The 22,542-nt window shown below is 44.6% G+C and overlaps 1 protein-coding gene across 2 annotated transcripts in view; it reads left to right on the top strand.

Moving 5' to 3' along the window:
• NF1 (neurofibromin 1) overlaps positions 1–22,542 on the top strand; it is a 496,399-nt gene that overhangs the window by 129,764 nt on the left and 344,093 nt on the right. For both annotated transcript variants that reach the window (XM_073615002.1, XM_073615001.1), the window contains exon 12: positions 9,764–9,886. In XM_073615002.1, coding sequence (XP_073471103.1) covers positions 9,764–9,886 — 123 coding nt within the window. The remainder of the gene's footprint in view (positions 1–9,763; positions 9,887–22,542) is intronic.

Below are 22,542 nucleotides of genomic sequence, written 5' to 3'. Positions count from 1 at the left end.
TTTGGCTCTGGGACAGGAGGTGCAGGGAAATCTCCTCAGTGGGATACATATGGCAAATAAAAACATGGGGTTATAACCTTCCCTTACTCTATCCAAAATGGGGGAGACATTTTTTTTGCCTTTTAGTTACACTTTAAAGTTGATTATAACCTGTATGCTTACCTTAACACATACCTTTTGGAAAATGAATCATTTTGTTTTGCTTAAACAGGATCTTCATTCTTGGGGGAAAAAAAAGTTAAAATAAAGATACCTGTCCAAGAATCCAGCACTGCCCTCACCCAAACTGATTCTTCGCTGATCTTTGGGTTTCCAACATGTTTACTTAAGGGAGCCTGCTGAGACTCCTTGCAGCTTCCCATTGTGCATGCGTGAGCCGCGCTGCACTGTATGAATGGTCCCGCAGCCTGCTGGGATCTCTTGTGTCCTAGGAGGTTGCGGGCAGGGATGAGATGGGATGGAGGATGAGATCTCCTAGGTGGTCAGAGCGGGAGTGAAAGCAGGTACCTGCTAAAGATAAATACCTGTTCCTCCTGCTAAAAAAATAAAAATAAAAACAAAAACTCCAAAAGTGGGGGGGGGGGGGGGTGTTAAAGTGGAATTTCCCTTTTTAGGGAGAAGTTCTGCTTTAAGGACCTTAATTATATGTCAAAAACTTACAATAAGGAAATTAGATCGGGAAGGGACCAAATACTTCCACAGCACTGTTTAAAATTACTTTATGCAGTCATTCTACATAGACTAGTTTACTCTAGGGTCAACACAAGTATTGGACTTCTGTCTCCTGTTTCCATCGCTGCAAAAATGATCTCACTGTAAGGAAGCTTTTAGAGTAATAGGACACAACAGGAAGTTATTTGGCCATGGTGCTCTAAAGGTCTTTCATTTAGAATGCTTACACTGGTGTATTCAATACCACTGACTCATCAATTTAACAACCTTCAGTGACAGAAATACGGATGAAGTGTTTTGGACATTATAATGGTTATCGGTTTTAACGGGTAAAAAAGTTAATATAGTAATATTTATACAGGTTTAAAGACCTTGCACTCTTTCAAATGTTTCCATTGTTTTAACTAGGTATTAGTGTAGTTCTATTCCCTGTGTCATTTGTTTTTTCAAAAATTAATATCTCGCGCTTACCCTTAAAAATCAATTGATAATCAAAAAAGAAAGTAGGTGCAGCTGCTCATAAAAACTCAAAATACTCGATTCTAAACATATACAACACATGTGTGCAAATCCTAAAAATATTAAAATGTAAATGCTCCAAAGTAAAGTGTCCACTTGTATTATCAAAAAAAAAAAAAATCCTATAATAGGATTTTAATAACAGCTTACCTATAAAATCCTTTTCTTGGAGTACATCACGAGACACAGAGCCACAGTAATAACTGTATGGGTTATATGGCACCTTCAAGTGATGGACACTGGCACACCCTAAACAGGAAGTTTAATTCCCCATATAACCCCTCCCCTTACCGGGAGTACCTCAGTTTTGTAGCAAAGCAATACACTTGTAACCAGAAAGAGGGAGGGTTCTCTGTGTCCCGTGATGTACTCCAGGAAAAGTATTTTTACAGGTAAGCTGTTATAAAAATCCTATTTTCTCTATCGTACATCACGGGACACAGAGCCACAGTAATAGCTGTATGGGATGTCCCAGAGCAATGCCACCCCAGGGGAGGGGACACACAAAAGTAGCATGCAATCAGACCCGAGGGCCTATACTGCTGCCTGCAGCACACTGCGCCCAAAGGCGATATCCTCATGCCTTCTTACATCCACCTGATAGAATCTGGTGAATGTATGGACTGAAGACCAGGTTGCGGCCTTGCAGATTTGAGCCATGGAGACTTGGTGATGCACTGCCCACGAAGCACTAACAGCCCTGGTGGAGTGCGCTTTGACCTGAAAAGGTGGAGCCTTCTTCAAGACATAAGCTTGAATGATTACCTGCCGAATCTATTTGGCAATAGTGGATTTCAATGCTGCCTGTCCTTTCCTAGGACCTTCAGGCAACCTGAACAAAACATCTGTTTTTCGAATCTAAGCCATCGCCTTCAAATAGATCTTGACTGCTCTCACTACAGCCAAAGAGTGTAGTGACTTTCCTTCCTTAGAACAGGGTTTTGGAAAAAAATGAGGGTAAAACAATATCCTGGTTTAGGTGAAAACCTAAAACCACCTTTGGCAGAAAGCTAAGACGAGGATGCAATACTACTCTATCCTTGTGAACGAATAAATATGGCTCTTTACAAGAAAAAGCCGCCAACTCTGATACCCTTCTTGCAGAAGAATTGGCTATCAGGAAAACTAGCTTCCTTGTCAAAAGGACCAAAGGAATATGTCGTATCGGCTCAAAAGGCTGTTTCTGTAATGCCGACAGAACTAAATTCAAGTCCCAAGGGTTCAGGGGTGCCCTAACCGGTGGATTTAGCCGCGTTACCCCCTGTATAAAGCTTCGGATCAAAGAATGCGAAGCAAGCGGACGCTGAAACAATACTGATAAGGCCGAGACCTGGCCCTTGATAGTACTCAAGGTCAGTTTCATTTCTAGCCCCATTTGCAGAAAGGCAAGAATTCTACCTTTGACATACTTCCTAGGATGCCGACCCCTGGATTCACACCAAGAAACATTTGCCTTCCAGACTCTATAAATGACTCTGGAAGCTGGCTTCCTTGCATTAATCAAGGTAGGTATCACTGAGCCTGAAAACCCACGATTCTTTAGAATGTAGGTTTCAATAGCCAAACCGTTAAATTTAGCATTTGTAAAGTAGGATAGAAAACTGGTCCCTGCGATAGCAGGTCTGGACGTGGTGGTAGGGGCCATGGGGCCCCTACCACCATCTTTACTATTTCTGCATACCAAGACACTGGGGCCACAAGAACTACCGACTTCCTTTCCTGCTTGACCCCGCAAAGAAGTTTAGGTAGCAGCAGAATAGGAGGGAATGCATAAATTGGTGAGAACTGATCCCACAAGGTCACCAACGCATCTGTTCTGCATGTTAGTGGATCCCTTGTTCTTGACACAAAGTTGTTGAACCTGGGCGCTAACAGATCTACATCCAGGATCCCCCATCTTGGGCATATAGCCAGCAAGATGTCGGTATGAAGGGACCATTCCCCCGGGAACAACTGCTGGCGACCTTAAGTAGTCTGCCTGCCAGTTCTCTACCCCTGGAATGAAGATTGCCGAAATGCACGGCACATGTTTTTCTGCCCAGGTGAGGATATGGTTTACCTCTCCCTGGGCTGCCTGACTTCTGGTGCTCTCTTGGTGAATGATATAAGCCACTGCTGTGGCATTGTCGGTTTGAATCCTGATAGGAGAATTCTGCAGCCTGAATGTCCAGGCCCTTAGGGCTAGTTGTGCTGCCGAATCTTTAGAATGTTGATGGGCAATTTCCGATTCTGGATCATTTCCCTTGGACAGACTCTTCTTCCAGGACTGCTCCCCAACCTGAAAGGCTGGCATCTGTTGTTACCACCTTCCAGGTAACTGGTCAGAAGGATTTCCCCTTCTGCAGATTTTCGGATATCCTCCACCAACTGAGGCTCTGGCGACAAACTCATTTGAAAAATCTAGTGCCTGAATCTTCTTGTTCCAGGCTGATAGGATACTATTTTGCAGCAGTCTTGAATGAAACTGAGCATAGGGAACTGCTTCGAATGAAGCCACCATCTACCCCAACAACCTCATACAAAGGCGAATGGAAGGACCCTTCTTTGCCCTGACCCCTTGGACCAGCCCCTTTATGGCGCTGATCTTTGCCTGGGGTAAAAACACCTTGTTCTGGGCTGTATGTATGACCAGACCCAAGTACTCGAATCTTCTTATTGGCTTTAAAGAAGATTTCTCTAGGTTGAGGAGCCAACCTAGGTATTACAGGTAGTTGACTGTGGTGACCACGCTTTGGTCCAAGCGGACTACCGACTGGTCTATTAAGAGCAGGTCGTCCAGGTATGATATTATTGTTATACCTTGAGTCCTTAATCTGGCCAGGGGAAGGGCCAGAAGTTTTGTAAACACCCGAGGTGCAGTAGCTAGACCGAAAGGCAAGGCCACAAACTTAAAATGAAGTCCTTTCTCTTTGAAACGCAGATACTTCTGGTGAGTGGGGAAAATAGGGACATGCAGGTATGTATCCTTGATGTCGATTGATGCCAGAAGCTCTGACCCCTTGTAGGATGGAGACTACTGATTGGATTGATTCCATGCGAAAAGAGCCAATCTTCAGGATCCGGTTTAGATCTTTGAGATCTAGAATGGGCCTGACATCCCCATTTGGTTTTGGTACTGTGAAAAGGTTTGCATAAAACCCTGACCCCCTGCTCTTCCACAGGAACCACCATGATGACCTTTTGCGACAAAAGTCGTTCTAATGCTAGAAAGAGAGACTTCTTTTTCTCTGAATCTTTGGGGACATTTGACCTGAGGGAGTGAGGAGACGGGAATTCTCGGAACTCTAGTTTGTAACGTAGAGCTATTGTGAAGACCACACATCTGTCCTGAAATTCTTCCTGCCAGACCTTTGAGAACTGCAGAAGTCTTCCCCTCACTCGAGCGAGCGGGGACGCCCCTTCATAAAGAGGCTTTAGCGTTCTGTCTTGCAGGTTTCCTCTTCCAGGACTTCTTTTGTCCCTGGGGTTGACCCTGAGGTTTACCTCTTGAACCTGACGGCGGAGGCCGTCGTGACTGTGTTGAGGCTGATGCCGCTGGCACTGGAGAAAAAGCTCATTTAAATGAGGGACGTTTACTCTTTTTCTTAACTGGCAAAAGGGTACTTTTCCCACTTGATATTTTTTGGATATATTTGTCCAAATCTTCCCCAAACAGCTTTTCACAGCAAAAAGGAAAACCAGCCAGGAGCTTTTTGCATGGCGCTTCGGCTGACCAACTTTTTAAGCATAAGATTCTATGCATATGTACCAACCCAAGTGTAAGGCGAGAGGTTTGAAGAATAGAATCTGTTTGCGACAATTGCAAAGCACAAAGCTGCTGGCAGCTCAGCTAATTCCTGGGCCTGCTGTTCAGGGAACACCTTGTGTACCTGTTTCAAATGGTCTCTCAAGGACTGACATACCCCAATTGCCGCCACTGCGGGTTGAGCCACTGAACCTGCCAGGGAGAAAATGTTTAACAGGAATTCCAATTTTTCATCAGTTGGATCCCTAAGCATTTGCGCATTGTCAACTGGACAAGTCAAACTTTTTTTTTATTCAGAGGATGTAGCAGCGTCAATTGCTGGCATACTCCACATCTTGGTCAATTTTTCCTCCATCGGATAAAGTGTTTTTTAAACTTTTTAGGAGGAAAAAAGTGCTTATCTGGGTGATTCCACTCAGCATACATAAGCTTTTCTAGTAATGAATGGACAGGAAAGGCGCTCAGTTTTATATAGACAGGGGCTGAAGTGTCGGAAGCAATTGCAGTCCCTGATGACCTTGATGGCTCACTCTGACCAGCCTCCTTAGATTGAGATGGTGTTGCAGAGGGAGGGTCCTTAGGACCTCAGGGTGACCCCTTTGTGTCCTTGGTCCTTGTGGCATTTGAACTACTCCTCTGGTCATAGTGCTGAGCACAAACGCAGAGGTACCATCAAAAAAAATGCACCCACTGCTGAGCAATAGTCCAGCAGCTGCCGCTGCTATTAAGCTCAACCTGATGCTTTAAGTAAATGTGCCTGGGAATGCCTGTGTCACCCACTCACATGCCACCCGTCCGTTCTGTGTCCCTCCTAGCTGTATGCACCTGAAAAAAGCACTTTTTATAGCTATGCAGCCCGCGTTGTGGATGCTAAATCGTGCCAACACCGCTAAGCCCTGCCTCCTTCCTCCGACCACCCGGCGCGCCCCCTTCCTCATCTATTTTAAAATAGAGCGGTTTCCCGCGCGAGCGGGCTCTGATCCTGACCGGACCACATGGGGGAGGACTGGGGTGGAGGAGAGGAGGAGAGCTGCCGAAGGGAACCGCCGTAATGGCGGCGGGAGCGGCGCGGCACACCGCCGTCTAATGCCATGCTACCTCTGCCTGGAGGAAAGCTATCCAGGTGACAAGAAACCCCCCCCCCCCCTTTCCCATGACTTTACACGGAGCCTGGGCCAGAGGAAGCATGTAGCTTGTACAGAGAGGCGAGACTGATAGGCATGGAACAGGTACATGCTCTTGACAGCCCCCGGTGGTGACTATAGGCATAGCAACATTTACTGTAAAGGAGAAAACCCACAAGAATTAGAAAATTCCTTAGGAATCTCCCTTGCCTCATCCAGCTGCAGGGTTCTGTGGTAACAGACCCAATCTTCACCTCTCACGGTGGCCTCCGTTTAGAAAACCTTCAGGGACTGGGGTCCCTTTTTTATCGGGCATCCACAGCCATGGGCACCCTGCCAGGAATATGGCTGAAAAATACAAATACTGGATCCCGGGGTCTAGCTCTCTAAAAAGAGAAGTGTTACAGGTAAAACCTTGTTTCCTTGGACACGAGGCTCGGGTACCATTCAATTCGGCCTGGAAAAGACACTTTGAATGGATCCAGTTGCATGGCTTGCCCCAGTAAGGAATATTCCAGCGGAGCTCAGCACAGCACATCTTTACTCGTGACCAACACCTAAGACACTGACGAAAAAACTGAGGTACTCCCGGTAAGGGGAGGGGTTATATGGGGAATTGAACTTCCTGTTTAGGGTGTGCCAGTGTCCAGCACCTGAAGGTGCCATATAACCCATACAGTTATTACTGTGGCTCTGTGTCCCGTGATGTACGATAAAGAAAAAATTATTGTCCATAGGTAGTCGAGAGATGTAAGGAAAATGAGAGGAAGGAGATGTGATAGAAGGCAAGGACGTAAAAAGACTGGAGGAAGAAGGAACAAAGCTGGTGCAATGGAGTAGAGAGAGACCACCAGATGCCAGTACAGTCACTAGCACCACATTGGCAACCTTAAAATGGGTGTAAAAGCCAACAGGGTTCTGTCTGCCTTCAAATCCAGAGACAGACCGAAGCTCTGTAATCTGTGAGTCATAGTACCAAAACCGCACCCCATGCTGCCACATGCTATGCTTTAAAAAGTAATGAAGCAAGAGGCCTATTCTATCCAACCAATCACAGAAAGAATAGACCATGCAGAGAAATAAGATGGGGAAAAAGATTAAATTTGTGTGATATGACCAAGAAGCACTGGAGTACCCCTGGCAGGGAAAAGTAGAAAACGTATCAAATCAGCCCCCTGACAGGATGAACACTCTATGTAAACAGTATGGAGCAGGTTTAGAAGAGATATGTGGATAACCCCCATGCTCCATATTGAAAGACCAGAAAGAGGCCTACCCTCCCAGGATCCACATGGAATCTAGGCAGGCAGAAACATTCCAGGTCATTGAAAGACGTTTGGCAAAAAAGGCAGAAAAGTCAGCAAATGTGCAGTAACCATAAAAGCCTCTGTAGCATTGAGGCTTTATTAGTGAATAGCTACTTGAACAAATACAGTAAAGGCTATTAGTGTGCAACGGGTATCCTTTAGGACTAAACCATGGCAGATGACATGAGTTGAAACCGCAAGAAAAACATGGGGGCAAGTCATCCACAAGAAATAACCACCTTCAAGCTGGGTTCACACATGCGAACTGGATGTGGTTTTTCCTGCATCCACTTCACATGACAGGTAAGTGTGACCGGCTCTCAATGGAGCCGGTTTACACATGTCCGGTGTGGCTGCGGTCCAGATTGAAAAATGGGTCCGGTGCATCTTTGGCTCCAGTTCAGGTGCAAATTGAGGCTAAAATTCTGACATGAATCTCACCTGAACCGATGAACAGACACGCACCAGACCCCAGGCACCCAACCTGCGGCTGCACATGTGTGAACCCGGCCTCTCCGTAAGGAGCCCCAGGGTACACCAATAGAAGACAACATTCCATCTATTGCTCTCTAGAGAGTGGATCAGTAGATTGCTGCAAGGATCGGCTTCTGTTTGACCATGTACAGTGTCTGCATTGGGGGAGTGTGGACCCACTGGGAACCATGTCCATCACCAACTAGTCAGGCAATTCTATAAGCTCGGTATTAAAGCGTAAAACATCCGATAGGTGACGGGGGTCATTGAAGGAAAAAAAGTAGTTGGGCAAAAATGTAACGACCCCCCCTCCTGCAGTCCCTAGTTTTGTCTAGCAGTGGCTTCAATGGATGTCTCATGAAGAGGGTCCTGCAGGAGAGGTCTGGGAGAAGGTGCTTATTGGTAACGTCAAATTGAACGGGGCCTCTATTCCAGGCCCGCATCACGATTCTCCTCCTTCAGTGTGAAGAAATGCACCCTGCATAACATGTCTCTCATCTGGGTGCGTTTGCACCCGCTAGGGACGTGGACTCTGTGTACCCTGCCGAGCTAGATAGGAGAAGAGGATGGTTTGGTCAATAAAGATACTGATGACAGTGTCCCGTAGGTCCACCGGCCCTGTAGCCTCCAGAATACCACAGAGCTTCATATTGTTTTACCTGTGGAGATTTTCTAAATAAGTCGTCTCTAAACTGTGGCCCTTTGCTTTTATTTGGCCCTTGGGGTACTATGCAATCTACTGACACCAACTATGGGGCATTATTCCTCACTGACCCATCAAAAAGGAACCACTTCCTTCATCTGACACCAGTGGTGGGGCACTACACCTTCCACTGACACCAACAATGGGGAACCACACCTTCCACTGACACCAACAATGGTGCACTACACCTTCCACTGACACCAACAATGGGGCACTACACCTTCCACTGACACCAACAATGGGGCACTACACCTTCCACTGACACCAACAATGGGGCATTACACCTTCCACTGACACCAACAATGGGACATTACACCTTCCACTAACACCAACAATGGAGCAGAATTTCTTTATTATCAACGATGGAACACTAGTCCTCCAACTGACACCAGCAAGGGGGCACTATTCCTTCCACTAACACAAAAATAGGGCATTGTAAACCCACCCTGGAGGTCAGGACATTTTCTACTCACTAGCCCTATTTCAGCCCCCCTAAAGTCTGAAAGAACATGAACTGGCCCTTTGTTTAGAAAGTTTGGAGACCCCTGTTCTAGATCATCATGTTGGAGGCAAATGTGGTTCGGAGTAGCCCTTTAATTGTGGTTTTCCAGGGTATTCAGCCTATACAAGATAGTCTGTCTGTGGATAGTGTGTTTACTGTATTTACAAGATCCTACACACACTGTGTCACTATAGTGATATCTTGGAGGAGGGATGTTTCAAGCCTGGCTGCAATCGTTTCCATGTCCTGTCTCATAGTAAGGGAGAGCAGGATGGCTAACATTTCAGCAGGGGATAATATAGTACACGAGACAAGGGCAGATGAGGCTCTAGTCTCGATACTCATAGCTGAAAAGCTAGGCTGTTATGGGCTGCCAGGCAGCTTATCCCTCAGCATTGCTGGTATGTCCGAAAGGCCAGAGCCTTGGTGGAGGTAGCGGAGCGAGGCAGCCACCATCCTACTTTCTGCTTGGTGGACAGAGGTACTGTGACATCTTGTCCCTGAAGGCTTTGTATGTGCATGGTGTAGCAAGAGAAAAAAAAAAGCTCTTTTTATCGGCCAATTGCATTTTGTTTCCCCCGCTTCAGTCCCAGTTTTGGCACGGCTTGGTCGGGTGGAGGACTCTCCCTTAGCTCCTTTTGAAAACTATATTCTGATTGTAGCAAGACTGAATTGTTTAATTAAATGTGTGTTTTTTTTTTTTTCCTTTTTTTATAGTCTGCACTGGATTGGTGGCCCAAGATTGATGCTGTGTATTGCTACTCAGGAGAGCTCCGCAGCATGTTTGCTGAAACGCTCAAAATCGTCATGCAGTTACATACAGCAATCCGCCTGACGCCGGTAAAGTTTGGCATCTTATGCTGTGTGCATATTCAGTCATTGAATATTCTGTTTCCATCTAGTTTCTCTACATTCAAATAGAAAAATAAAAGATTTTATAGCAACAGAGACCACCTTCATGCATTTAAGAATTGTCTTAAATTTTTAGTGATTGCATTTGGCTTTGAATGTTTGTAACCTCTTTAATGTGTGTAAAACAATGGTGACCCTCAATGCCTTTTTTTAAAACTATTTTGGTGCATGTGGGGCACTCTGAGTGATTCAGCCTACTTAATGAACTTCTGATTATATTTTCATCCTCCCTAGAAGTATACATTTTTAGACTTTAAGCTAAAGATAAAATTTATTAGAGTAAAAAATGTATGAAAATTTTTAGGTGAGGGCTTAGTTGGTGATTGTTGGCCAGTAGTGATGCTTCGTTTTTTACTTGCCTATTTTTTTCATTGCTTGCGGTCGGGCACATGATCAGATGCCAACCAGTCACTGTTTTGCATGGCAGTGGGCTTCTGCTACTGTCAGTATGACCTACTATTGTAACTATCACAGAAGAAGATTCAGGCTTGTTTGGCTCCTCTGTGTATAGTTACCACAGTAGTGATGGTATTTCCATCCAAATGCAAATAGGTAGCGTTTCTCAATTAATAGTTTCATATAGGTATGTACTGCTAGGTAAAGCAAATCTTAGCATACTGTTTTCCATTGTTTATTTCTTGTCAGAATGTTACTTTTTCCTTGTAAATGGCACACAAGTGTAACTGTCCATCATTTCCCGATTTCATTTGTCTGTTCGACTCTTCGAGCAGAGAGCACTCGACAATGGCTAGTAATGTCTGGGAGTGGTGACTCATCCATAGACTTCCTATGGCTGATCTATTGTCCGTGCTCCCTTCTCTCCCCTGCATCTGCTGCTGGCTGACGCTGGGTAGTTGGATCACGTGACTGGACCAGGTCAGCCTGAAAATAGATAAGTGTATGCAGCTTTCTTACACAGGTTAAGCAGCATAAATGTTGGGTGTTAGCCTGGAATACTACTTTAAAAATCCTCAACAAATCAAATTCCAGAATTACACATGGATTCCACAAGTTCAATTGTTGCCTCTCTGACGATCAATACCTGGCATCCATAGACATACAAAATGCCTATCTACATATTCCCATTTATCCACCTAATCAGTGCTTTGCAGTGGCAGATGGTTATTTTTTAGTTGCACTGCCATTTGGCCTATCCTCTGCTCCAAGTGTATTCCCCAAGATCCTGGAAGCCTTTTTGCCCTTCTCAGGACATCCAGTTAACAGGTTTTTTGATGTCCTTCTCTTTAAGGACTCATCTTTCTAGCTGTCTGCAATCATCAACATGACAATTCAGATGCTCTTAGCTGGGTGATCAGTTTTCAAAAATCTGCTCTCCAGCCTTCTCTTAGCCTGAAATACTTAGGTCTGGTCCTGAACACATCCAAAGCAAAGGTCTTTCTTCCAGAGAATTAAGTTCTCTTTTAACTCTTACTCAAGAATGAGATCATCTATGAGAGTTTTATGTCTCATAGTAATCTCCTTTAAATATTTGCGCAATTTCATTTGCGACCTCACCATCATAGCATCCTGGAGCCAATCGGGGTGCAGTCACAGTGCCATAATGTATGGCCTACATCAGCCATCAAGGGGGCCCCAGGAATCATTCAGCCTTAAAGAAAGTGACTTGGTTAAATTGATGATAGGCATATATTAGGCCGATTTTTTTTTTTTTTCCCCTTCATCTCATAAAATCTAACAGTTAGACCCCTTTCACACTGGGGCGTTTTCCAGGCGCTTTTGGGCTAAAAAATAGCGCCTGTAAAGTGCCTGTAAAATGGCTCCCCTGCAGTCTCAGTGTGAAAGCCCGAGTGCTTTCACACTGAGGAGATGCGCTGGCAGGATGTTAAAAAAAAAAAAGTCCTGCAAGCAGCATCTTTGGAGCGGTGTATACCGCTCCTCCACTACTCCTGCCCATTGAAATGAATGCGCACCGCTGCCGAAGCGCCTGCAAAGCGTTTCGGCAGCAGCACTTCATGGGCGCATTTAACCCCTTCCTCGGCCGCTAGCTGGGTTATAAGCGCCCCGCTAGGAGCCGAATAGCGCAGCTAAAATGACGGTAAAGCGCCGCTAAAACTAACAGCGTTTTACCGTCAACGCATGCCCGCTCCAGTGTGTAAGCAACCTTAAGTAATAAGTGATACAGAAATTTTTTTACATTTAAACATTTATTAAACAAAACAAACCTCCAATCAGTTTACTTGTATGTATAATTTAGATTAAAAAAATAACTATATCTTAAATATTAAATACACAAAAACAGGTAATCAAAACTTTTGGACGAAAAAAAAAAATGGGCTAACTTTACTGCTTATTTTTTTTTTTCATTTCATTAATTTTTAAAAAAAAAATTGCGTTTGAAAGACCACTGCGCAAATACCGTGTGACATAAAATATTGCAACAACCGCTACTTTATTCCCTAGGGTCTCTGCTAAAAAAAATATATATAATGTTTGGGGGTTCTAAGTGATTTTCTAGCAGAAAATACAGGATTTTTACTTGTAAGCAACAAATGTCAGAAAAGATTTAGTCTTTAAATGGTTAAACTGAGAACTTCTACACATGGAGTTCAGTTCATTGATAAAAGAACTTGAAGAGATACAATGTATCTTCTTATCAGACTTGGCAGGCTGCCCAGGGAGGAGAGAAACCTCTCCACAGATAACCTCAGGAAACTTGCATTGACTTCTATTACAGAAGTAATTTGCAAGTCCCGCTGAAGTTATTATTGGCTTTTTTTTATCAGCACAATCAATATCAGGCCAGCCGATATATCGGTCGACCTCTAGTTTTTATACACATAATTACATAGGTATCACATTAATATTACAATTGTACGTTTATGGTAACAAGGGGCGTTACATAGGCAGGCTAATTCTAATCAGGACTCGAAAGAATGTAAACATGTACTGAAAACATTATTAGTGCCGTGTGCACAGTGAGGGCAGTGTGCAATACATACAAAATAGAATACAATTATATACAGAACTTACAAATTTCCATTACAAAAGCAAGCCACATAATCTCATGGACGGAGACTCGCTCTTTTGAGATCTCTGCAGTCCAAATCCCAGGAATGAAAAACTGAAAAGCAGATTACCCAAGTTGCCACTGCCTGGATCAAGGGGAATGGATCTTTCACCCAGACTTTTTCAATGTAATTTTTCAAAGATAGGGGACACTGAATAAGGGCATCCTTGCCTTCTAGGTTCAACAAACCACCTCTGTGGCCAGGACCAAGGATCCTTTAGCGCTGGAATTAGAATCTTTGCCTTTCCCCCAGTAAGATTCCTACCTCATCTGCTCCACAGGTTAGAGCATGAGAAACCGATGATTATCATTGCACCAAACTTGCCTAGAAGGACCTGCTACACAGACGTGCTTAAACTACTAGGGAACAACCCCTGGCTTAAGAGGCCAGAACTGTACAGGACCTTTTTTCATCATGCTCCCTGCATGGCTGTTGAAACCCAAGTCTTAACAGATAGTGATCTCCAAGTCTTTTAATTCATACTTTGCTAAAAGCAAGAAAAGCCACTTCCATAAAGATATGATCTTGTACTTGAAAATCCTTTTTTCCTGGGGTGAACACCGGCACTTCAGTCCCAGAGATTACTCTGTGCCTTGCATTCTGGCCTTCCTACAATCAGGTCTTGACCAAAATTTGGCCTTAAGCACTCTGAAAGGAAAGGTTTTCACCTTATCGTTCTTTTTCAAAGACCACTGGCTTTGCTCTCCTTTGTCAAAACCTTTATTCAAGGTATATCTTGCATCAGGTCCTCCTTGCAGCACCCTGTGCTTCCTTGGGATCTGAGCTAATTTTTCTCTGCCTTGCAGAAACCACCCTTTGCACTCATTGGGGATCGAGGACCTCTTACAAAGTGGCATTTCTGGTCACTATCATGTCTGTCATACATATGAGTTAGTGGCTGTCTTCTCAGAAGCTGTTTCTCTTTTCTTATCGTACATCACAGGACACAGAGCCATAGTAGTTACTATGTGGGTTATAGGCCACCTTCAGGTGATGGACACTGGCACACCCTAAGACAGGAAGTCCACTCCCTATATAACCCCCCCCCCACTACTGGAAGTACCTCAGTTTTTTTGCCAGTGTCTAAGGTGTTGGTCACGAGTGAAGATGTGCTGAGCTGAGCTCCACTGGAGCAATCCTTGCTGGGGCTAGCTATGCAGCCGGATCCATTCAAAGTGTCTTTTTGGGCCAAATTGAAAGGTACCTGGGCCTCGTGTCCGAAGAAACAAGGTTTTGCCTGTAACGCTTCTTTTTTTTGAGAGCTGGACCCTGGGATCCAGTACTTTGGTATTTTAAGCCATAAAGTTTTACTGGCGGGGTGCTATTTACAGGTCCAGGATTGTGGGTTCCCCGAGGGTTCCTGAAGGTTTGTTAATGGAACCCACCGTGAAGGTGCTCTATTGGTTTTACCACAGAAAACCCTGCGGCGGGAAAGGTAAGTGGAGTTTTTCTAAGGAATTTTTACATTTTCTTATGTAATGTCTCCTTTAAAAAAGTAAATGTTGTCATGCCTAAGTGTCACCACTGGGGGCTGTATGGAGCACGTACCTTCTCATGCTTTCCTCAGAGATCACGCTCTGTCACAGAAGCAGCAGGCTTTTTTCCTCCGGCTAGCAGACAGACCTCCGGTAAGTTTGGGGGGGGGGGGGTTGCTTCCACCAGACATCCCCCACCTGGGCTGAGCTCTCCCCCTCTTCATGAGACTGAGCATTAGGGGATAGCTAAAAAGCGATCGGCGATGCCGTTTTCTTTCACCGCCCCCTACACGGCGGAGGCTTTCAGGTCTCCTCCACGCCATCCCTCCCTCACACACAAGCCGATCCCGTCGGTTCAGATGCCCGCGCTCGCGGGGGCGGGGTTTATTGCAGCGTTGGCGTCCTCCAACGCCAGCATGGGAGTGTGTTGTAAAAACTCAATTTGTGCTGGCTGCAAGTTGTCAGAGGGACATGAGCGCTAAGAGGGGCGCGAAAGAGGTTTGGTGACAAAGGCATTTCCTATTTGACACATTTACTATTTGCATTAGGCTGAGCATTAATAGCAGCGGCAGTGGCTGAACTATTGCTCAAGCAGTGCATGCAATTTAATTCTGGTGATACCTCTGCTTTTGTGCGTCGGGCTAAGGTCAGAAGGGGGGGTTGAAACACCCCCAAAAGGCTAAAAGGTTCCTCCCTCAAGCTCTGGAAAGCCTACTCATCTCTACAATCGCATCTTCCCCTGAGAGGGGGTGCTGGTCAGAGTGAGCATCGGGGCCATGAAATGTTTGCTGTGTTCAACACTGCAGCCCTTGTTTGTGACTAAAAAGGTCTTTTTTCCTCAGCCATGATAGGATTGAAAAAAAAAAGGTTAGCGGCTTTAATCGCATCCCAGTGTGGGACAAAATGCAACAGGTTCTCTTCCATTACCCAGGACCCTCAAACTGATGAACTAGGGGCAGGAGAAGATGAATTCCCTCAGGGGACCGTGGTGAGGCTGATGACTACTCTTTTAGGTGTCAAATGCGGGGGGATCAACTTTCACAATCTGTAAGATTGATGGTGCAATTTCTTGCTGAATGGTCTGCTCCACGTTTATGTACCCTTAACTGATTGGGTTCGCTAAAGCCTCCTCAAGCTGTGCATACCTTTCCTGTCCATTGCTGGAAAAGCTTTTTTGTATGGTGGAGAAAATTTACTAAAAGTAGGGTATACCAGCATTTAACACTGCTATATTCTCTGTAAATAAGAGTTTGACTTGACTGGCAGACAATGCTCAAATGCTTAAGGATCCAATGGATAAAAAGTTGGAGTTCCTATTAGAAAAAGACACTTTTTTTTTTTTTTTTTTTTTTTCTCTGGCAGATTGAGTGTCTCAGCCTGCACTGATAGTAATTGGTTAATAGTTGAGAGACCAGTTTAAACAGGTGTTCAAGGTTATCCTGCTCAGCAGGCTCAGGATCTGGCAAGCTAGTAGCAGCTTTATGTTTGCAATAATTGCTATGATAGATTCTATCCTTCAGGCCTTGCGCCCTTCGCTAAGCACCATGCAAGAAGCTCCTGGCTAGTTTTCCTTTTGCAGTGAAACAGCTATTTGGGGATGATTTGGGTAATACATCGAAAGAAATTTTAGAGGAAAAATTCCCCTTTTGCCATTTTAAGAAAAGGAGTAAATGTGTATTCATTTTAACAAGCTCCTTCTCCTGTGCCAAGGGCATCAGCCTCCAGGCAGTCACGACGGCCTCCGCTGTCAAGTTCAAAAGGTAATCCTCAGGGTCAACCCCAGGAATAAAAGGTCTTGGGGAGGAAACCTACAAAATACTGAAGCCTCCTTATGAGGAGGCGCCCCCGCTCGCTCAAATAGGGGGAATTATTCTGCAGTTCTAAAGCATCTGGCAGGAAGAGTGTCGAGACAGATGGGGGACTTCTCAATAGCTCCAAGGTACAAACTGGAGTTCCGAGAGTTCCCGTCTCCTTGTTTTCCCAGATCAAACATTCCTAAGGATCCAGAGAAAAGTCTTTCTATGAAGCATTGGGCCATCTTTTGGCAAAAAAAATCTAAATTCAATTCCTGAATATAACCGCTCTTCTTTTTTTTTCTTTTTTTTTTTTCCGCATGGATTCAATCCAATCAGTTATCTCCATCCTACAAGGAGGAGAACTTCTGGCGTAAATCGACATCAAAGATGCATACCTCCGTGTGTATATTTCCTTGCTCACTAGTAATATCTAGTTTTTAAGGTGGAAAATCTTCATTTTCAGTGTGTAGCTTTGCTTTTCCATCTAGCTACTGCACCTTGAGTGTTTACAAAGGTTCTGGCCCCTCTTCTAGCCAGATTAAGGGCCCAAGGTAGAACGATTATGGTTTACCTAGACTATCTGTTCTTGATAGACCAGTCGGTAGCCCGCTTAGACCAAAGTATGGTCACCACATTCAACTGCCTGGAATATCTAGGTTGAATTCTCAACCTAGAAGAAATCTTTAAATACTTGGGTCTGATCATAGATACACCCAGAAAAGGGTATTCTTGCCCCAGGCAAAGATCAGCGCCATAAAAGAACTGATTCAGGTGGTCAAAGCAAGATGAATTCTTCTATTCAGCTTTGCATGAGGTTGTTGGGAAATATGGTGGCTTCATTCGAGGCCATTCCTTGCGCTCCATTTCATTTGAGACTGCTGCAAAACAGTATCCTATCTGCTTGGAACAAAGGGTTCAAGCTCTAGATCCTGATGTGTCTGACTCCAAAGCCTATGGCCACATCACCCTGAAAGCACCTGATCTCGTCGGATCTTGGAGGCTAAGCAGGGTCAGGCCTGGATGGGAGACCCCCTGGAAATACCAGATGCTGTAGGCTGGGTGCGCCGGAGCCTCTAGTTTATGGTTAATAACCAAAAAACCTGCAAAGGGGCAAATCCTTCCTTCAGTTACCTGGGAAGTGGTAACAACATATGCCAACCTTTTTTGGGTTGGGGAGCAGTCCTGGAAGAGGCAACTGTCCAAGAGAAGTGGCCCAGATCAGAAATGGCCTTGACCATTAACGTTCTAGAAATTCAGGCAGAGCACTTGGTCCTGAGGAACTGAACGTTCAGTTTACGGTGTTGTCCTGCCAGGATTCGATCCAACAATGCCACAGAAATGGCCTATATTGATCACCAAGGGGGCACAAGAAGTTGTGCGGCCCAGAGAAAGGTGAATCATATCCTATCTTGGGCAGAAAACAATGTACTTTGCCTATCTGCAGTCTTCATTCCAGGAATAGAAAATTGGCAGGCAGACTACTTGAGTCGCCAGCAGTTGTTCCCGGGAGAATGGTTCCTTCACCCCGATTATCTTCATGTCAATATGTCAAAGACGGGGGATCCCAGACGTAGATCTGTTTGCGTCCAGGTTCAACAAAGAAATCGACAACTTTGTGTCAAGAACAAAGATCCGCTAGCATGCGGAACAGATGCCTTGCTATTCCCGTGGACTCAGCTCTCACTGATTTATGCATTCCCTCCTTTTCTGCCTGCGTCCATGACTTCTTCGCAGGATCAAGCAGGAAGGGAAGTCGGTGATGCTTGTGGCCCCCAGCGTGGCCCAGGAAATCTTGGTATGCAGAGATCGTAAAGATAGCAGTAGGGGACCCATGGACCCTACCTCCATGGCCAGACCTTCTCTCGCAAGGTCCAGTATTCCATCCTACTTTACAAATGCTAAATTTAACGGTTTGGCTATTGAAACCCATAATCTGGAGACGCGTGGGATGTCAGGTTTAGTGGAGTCTACTCTGGTTAATGCAAGAAACCCGGCCTCCAGAGTCATATATTATAGAGTCTGGAAGGCATATGTCTCCTGGTGTGAATCCATGGGTTGGCACCCCAGGAAGTATGTCATAAGTAAAATCCTTGACTTTCTACAGATGGGATTAGAAATAAAGCCAATCTTAAGTACTATCGAGGACCAGGTTTTGGCCTTATCGGTATTTTTTTTCCAGCAACCACTTGCTTCACACTCTTTGGTTTGTAGCTTTATTCAGGGGGTAACGTAGCTTAAATCCTCCGATTAAGTCACCCCTGTACCCTTGGGAATTGAATTTAGTCCTGTTGGCATTACAGAAACAGCCTTTTGAGCCGATACAACATATTCCCTTGATCCTTTTTGACAAGGAAACTAGTTTTGCTGGTAGCCATATCTTCTGCAAGAATGGTATCAGAGTTGGCTGCTCTTTCTTGTAAAGAGCCATATTTAATTATTCACAAGGATAAGGTTGTATTGTGTCCTCATCCTAATTTTCTACCTAGGTTTTCATTTAAACCAGGATATTGTTCTACCTTCGTTTTTTCCCAGAACCCTGTTCTGCGGAAGGAAAGTCACTACATTATCTTGATGTAGTGAGAGCAGTCAAAATCTATTTAAGAACGACTGTTAAGGTCTTAAAGGACAGGCAGCATCGAAATCTACTATTTCTAAATGGAATCAAGTGATTGTTCAAGCTTATGGTTTATGGAGGAAAGTTCAACCTTTTCATATTAAAGCACCCCCCGCTAGGGCTGTTAGTGCTTCATGGGGGTGCATCACCAAGCTTCCATGGTTCAAATCTGCAAGGCCTCAACTTGGTCTTCAGTCCTTACATTTATCAAATTTTATCAGGTAAATGTAAAAAGGCATGAGGATATCGCCTTTGGGCGTAGTGCGCTGCAGGCAGCAGTATAACTCCTCTAGTCTCATGTTGCCCTAATTCTGTTGTCTCCCTCCGCTCAGTTGGCATTGCTATGGGACATCCCACATAGTAACTACTATGGCTCTGTGTCCCATGATGTACGATAAGAAAATAGGATTTTTATAATGACTTACTTGTAAAATACTTTTCTTTTAAGTACATCACGGAACACAAAGGTCCCGCCCCTCTTTCTAGTATACACGTGTATTGCTTTGCTACAAAAACTGAAGTACTCCCAGTAGTGGGGGGGGGGGGGGGGATAATATAGGGAGTGGACTTCCTGTTTTAGGGTGTGCCAGTGTCCATCACTTGAAGGTGGCCTATAACCCTCATAGTAACTACTATGGCTCTGTGTCCCGTGATGTACTTCAAAGAAAAGGATTTTACAGGTAAGCTGTTATAAAATCCTATTTTTCACAATAAGGTAGTCTTAAGACCAGGACCATCCTTTCCTTCTAAGGTGTTATCAATCTTCCACCTCAATGAAGATTTTGTCCTTCTTTCTTTGTGCTCTGCTCCAAAGCACTTATAGGAGATTTTGATTCACTGCTTCAACATAGTCAGGGCTATATGAGTCTACCACAAAGCAACAGCTATCAATCAGGATGACTGATTACCTATTAGTCCGGTCCTCAGGACCTCCCAAAAAACACCCTGCTCCATTAGTCCTCAATGGATAAGAAATCTGTTTGCTACAGCTTATACACTCAAGGAAATTCTTCTCCTGTGCTTTTATGTACCCATTCTACCAGATCAGTGGGAGTTTCCTGGGCGTTTGTGGACCAGGCCTCTGTTACCCATCTTTGTATGGCCACCACCTAGTTTTCTGTTTTATACCTTTTCAAAGTTCTAACATGTGGACGTCCTCTGTGGATGCAGCTCTTGCCCGCAAGGTTCTGTTGTAGTTGGGTTTGTTGAACCTTGTTGGCCCTGTTGGCACAGTTCTGTTTTTCCTAGTTGCTGCCCGCTCTTTTTTTTTTTTTTCGCAAAAAGTTTATTTTATTGAAAAGTAAAAAGTAAGATGCTTGTACAGAAATCACGAACAACCATTATACACTGTAAATTTACAAGGTCACAGTCCGTTTCATAGAGAAGTATCCACTACAATAATAGACTAAGCAAGGGGAAGAGTTGGGAACCATCTTGTAGGGTTACAGGTGCTGGCATACGTCAAACAGTAATTCGGACAGAGGTCTGAAGTATGTTCTATGGATTCCCAAATGCAGAAACTGTGTTCAGGGAGAGACTTATTTGGTATGGGGCTTTATTGTATTAGGTTTCCACTTAGGTATAGGCGTGATTTGTAGTTGGAAAATGGTTGAGCCTGTTTTTTTCTTGTCTTGTATCTGGAGTAGGTGTTTCGGGGCTGTGTGTGGGATCGATAGGTGATAATGGTACGTGGGCAGTTAATCGGATCAAATGGGGGGAGTGGGGTGTGTGGGAGATGGGGTATGGGGAGGGGGGGGATTTGGAGGGGGTTGTCTCTGACTCCCCAAAGTCTTTGGTTATGTGTGGATGAAAGAATTCCAATCATGAGATTGATATGGGGTGTGTATTGGAGATTGGTAGTCTTGGGAGGGGAAGAGGTACCAGAAAGATAGTTGAGAAATGAAGGATGCGACAGATGGCTGGTGTTTTTTGGCAAAGCTTGTGACTATTTAGATTGTATTTTTTTTCTCCCCCCCCCCCCCCACCTATTGTTCAGGTGGAAGTGTCTGTTGTGTTTTTGTATTCAAATGTTGTCTGGACGTGTGTCCAGCAGGCCCATTTTTACTGAGGTGTCGGATGTAGCTGGGTTAAATTTGTTTAGGATGGATGGGGTACGATACCACATTGGATTTTGTATCCATTTTCTTGAGTAGTGACGTTGGTTGACCCTTTGTGAATATTCAGAAAAAATCATTCCCAGTTCTCTTCCGAGAATGGGATGGAGAGATCTTTCTCCCAATTTTTGCAAGCTAGGTTCTCGTTGGCTTTTATGTCAGAGAAGATTGTGTGTCAAGGATATTAGGTGGGGTTCAGATGTCTGCTGTGTACAGAGTCTTTCAAAGGGCGTATGTTGTCTTTATCCAGGGAGGGATTGGTGGCCTTTGCAGCTTAGTGGAGAGTTGGGATGCGGAGAGGAGTTTCCCTCGATGGAAAAACTGGTGTGTTCTAACATGGTCATGTGGCCAGTTATCAGAGAGATAGTGGCTATGCATTCCTGTGGGAAGGTGGGGTTTAGTTTTATTGGAGTCAGCGGTCCAGGTATGGAGGAAATGGAAGTTTGCATGTCAGACGGAAGCAATCTAGGGTAGGTCCTATCAAGGGATGAAGGTGAATTTCCGGGGGAATGTGGTAAGGGGAAATCCAGGGGTGAGAATTCAGGTGTAAGTTTGTGAAAGATGCTTCCAGGGAGACCCAGTCCTTGTGGGGTGAGTGTATATTCCAGTCCACCATTCTAGTGAGGTGAATAGCCATGTGATAATTAAGATATTGGAGGCCGATTCCTCCAATCGGTTTCGGTTGGGCAAGCAATGCATAGCTAAATCTGGGTTTGCGAGCCCCTCAAAGAAATCTGGAACAAATACTTATGTATGTTTTGAAGAAGGCTAGCGGATTCCGTATAGGGACCGTTTGTAATAAGTAGAGCATTCTTAGTAGGGCGTTCATTTTGAGAACTGCCGCTCTGCCAAACCATGAGAAGATTGGTTTGTTCCAAGGTTTGAGATCAGCAGTCAATTTGAGGGGGAGGTGGTTCTTTATGTATAAATCTGAACGTCTGGATGGGAGCTGAATTCCTAAGTATTATTGATTCGTGTTTCCACTGAAATGGAAAGTTCCCTTTGCATTGGTTCGAGCGTAAGTACGAAAAGGATAGAAGATAGGGGACATCCTTGTGACGTTCCATTCCGGATGGGGAAGGCATTTGACATTCAAGTGTTTTTGACCCGAACTTTAGCTGATGGGTTTGTATAAAGCGAGCGGATTAGGTCGTACATACGTGGTCCCAAGCCTATTGCTCATAGGACTGCTCTCATATAGTCCCATGCCACTCTGTTGAATGCCTTCTCCAGAGACAGGAAAAAGCCTTTTTGGTTCATTTGTGTCATCAGGTGGTGTAAGTTGATTGCTTTGATGGTGTTATCCCTCACGTCCAGGGGTGAATCCTACTTGGTCTTGGGAAATGAGAGGGGAGTAACAGTTTGGGTCTATTGGCTAGTATCTTGGAAAATATCTTTGTCGACATTTAGTAGTGAAATTGGCCTATAGTTTGTGTAGGGTCTTTATCGTCTTTGGGTATGACTACAATGTGGGCTTCCAGCATCCCTCGTGTTAGAGAATTTGAGGGGGAGAGGGAGTTGAAAGCTTGTAGGAAGGGTGTTTGCAAGGTGTCTGA

Source organism: Aquarana catesbeiana, linkage group LG02, assembly GCF_042186555.1.
Source record: "Aquarana catesbeiana isolate 2022-GZ linkage group LG02, ASM4218655v1, whole genome shotgun sequence".
Taxonomy (NCBI): Eukaryota; Metazoa; Chordata; class Amphibia; order Anura; family Ranidae; genus Aquarana; species Aquarana catesbeiana.
The sequence above is the reverse complement of the archived record's forward strand: the minus strand, read 5'-3'. Positions and strand labels throughout refer to the sequence as shown.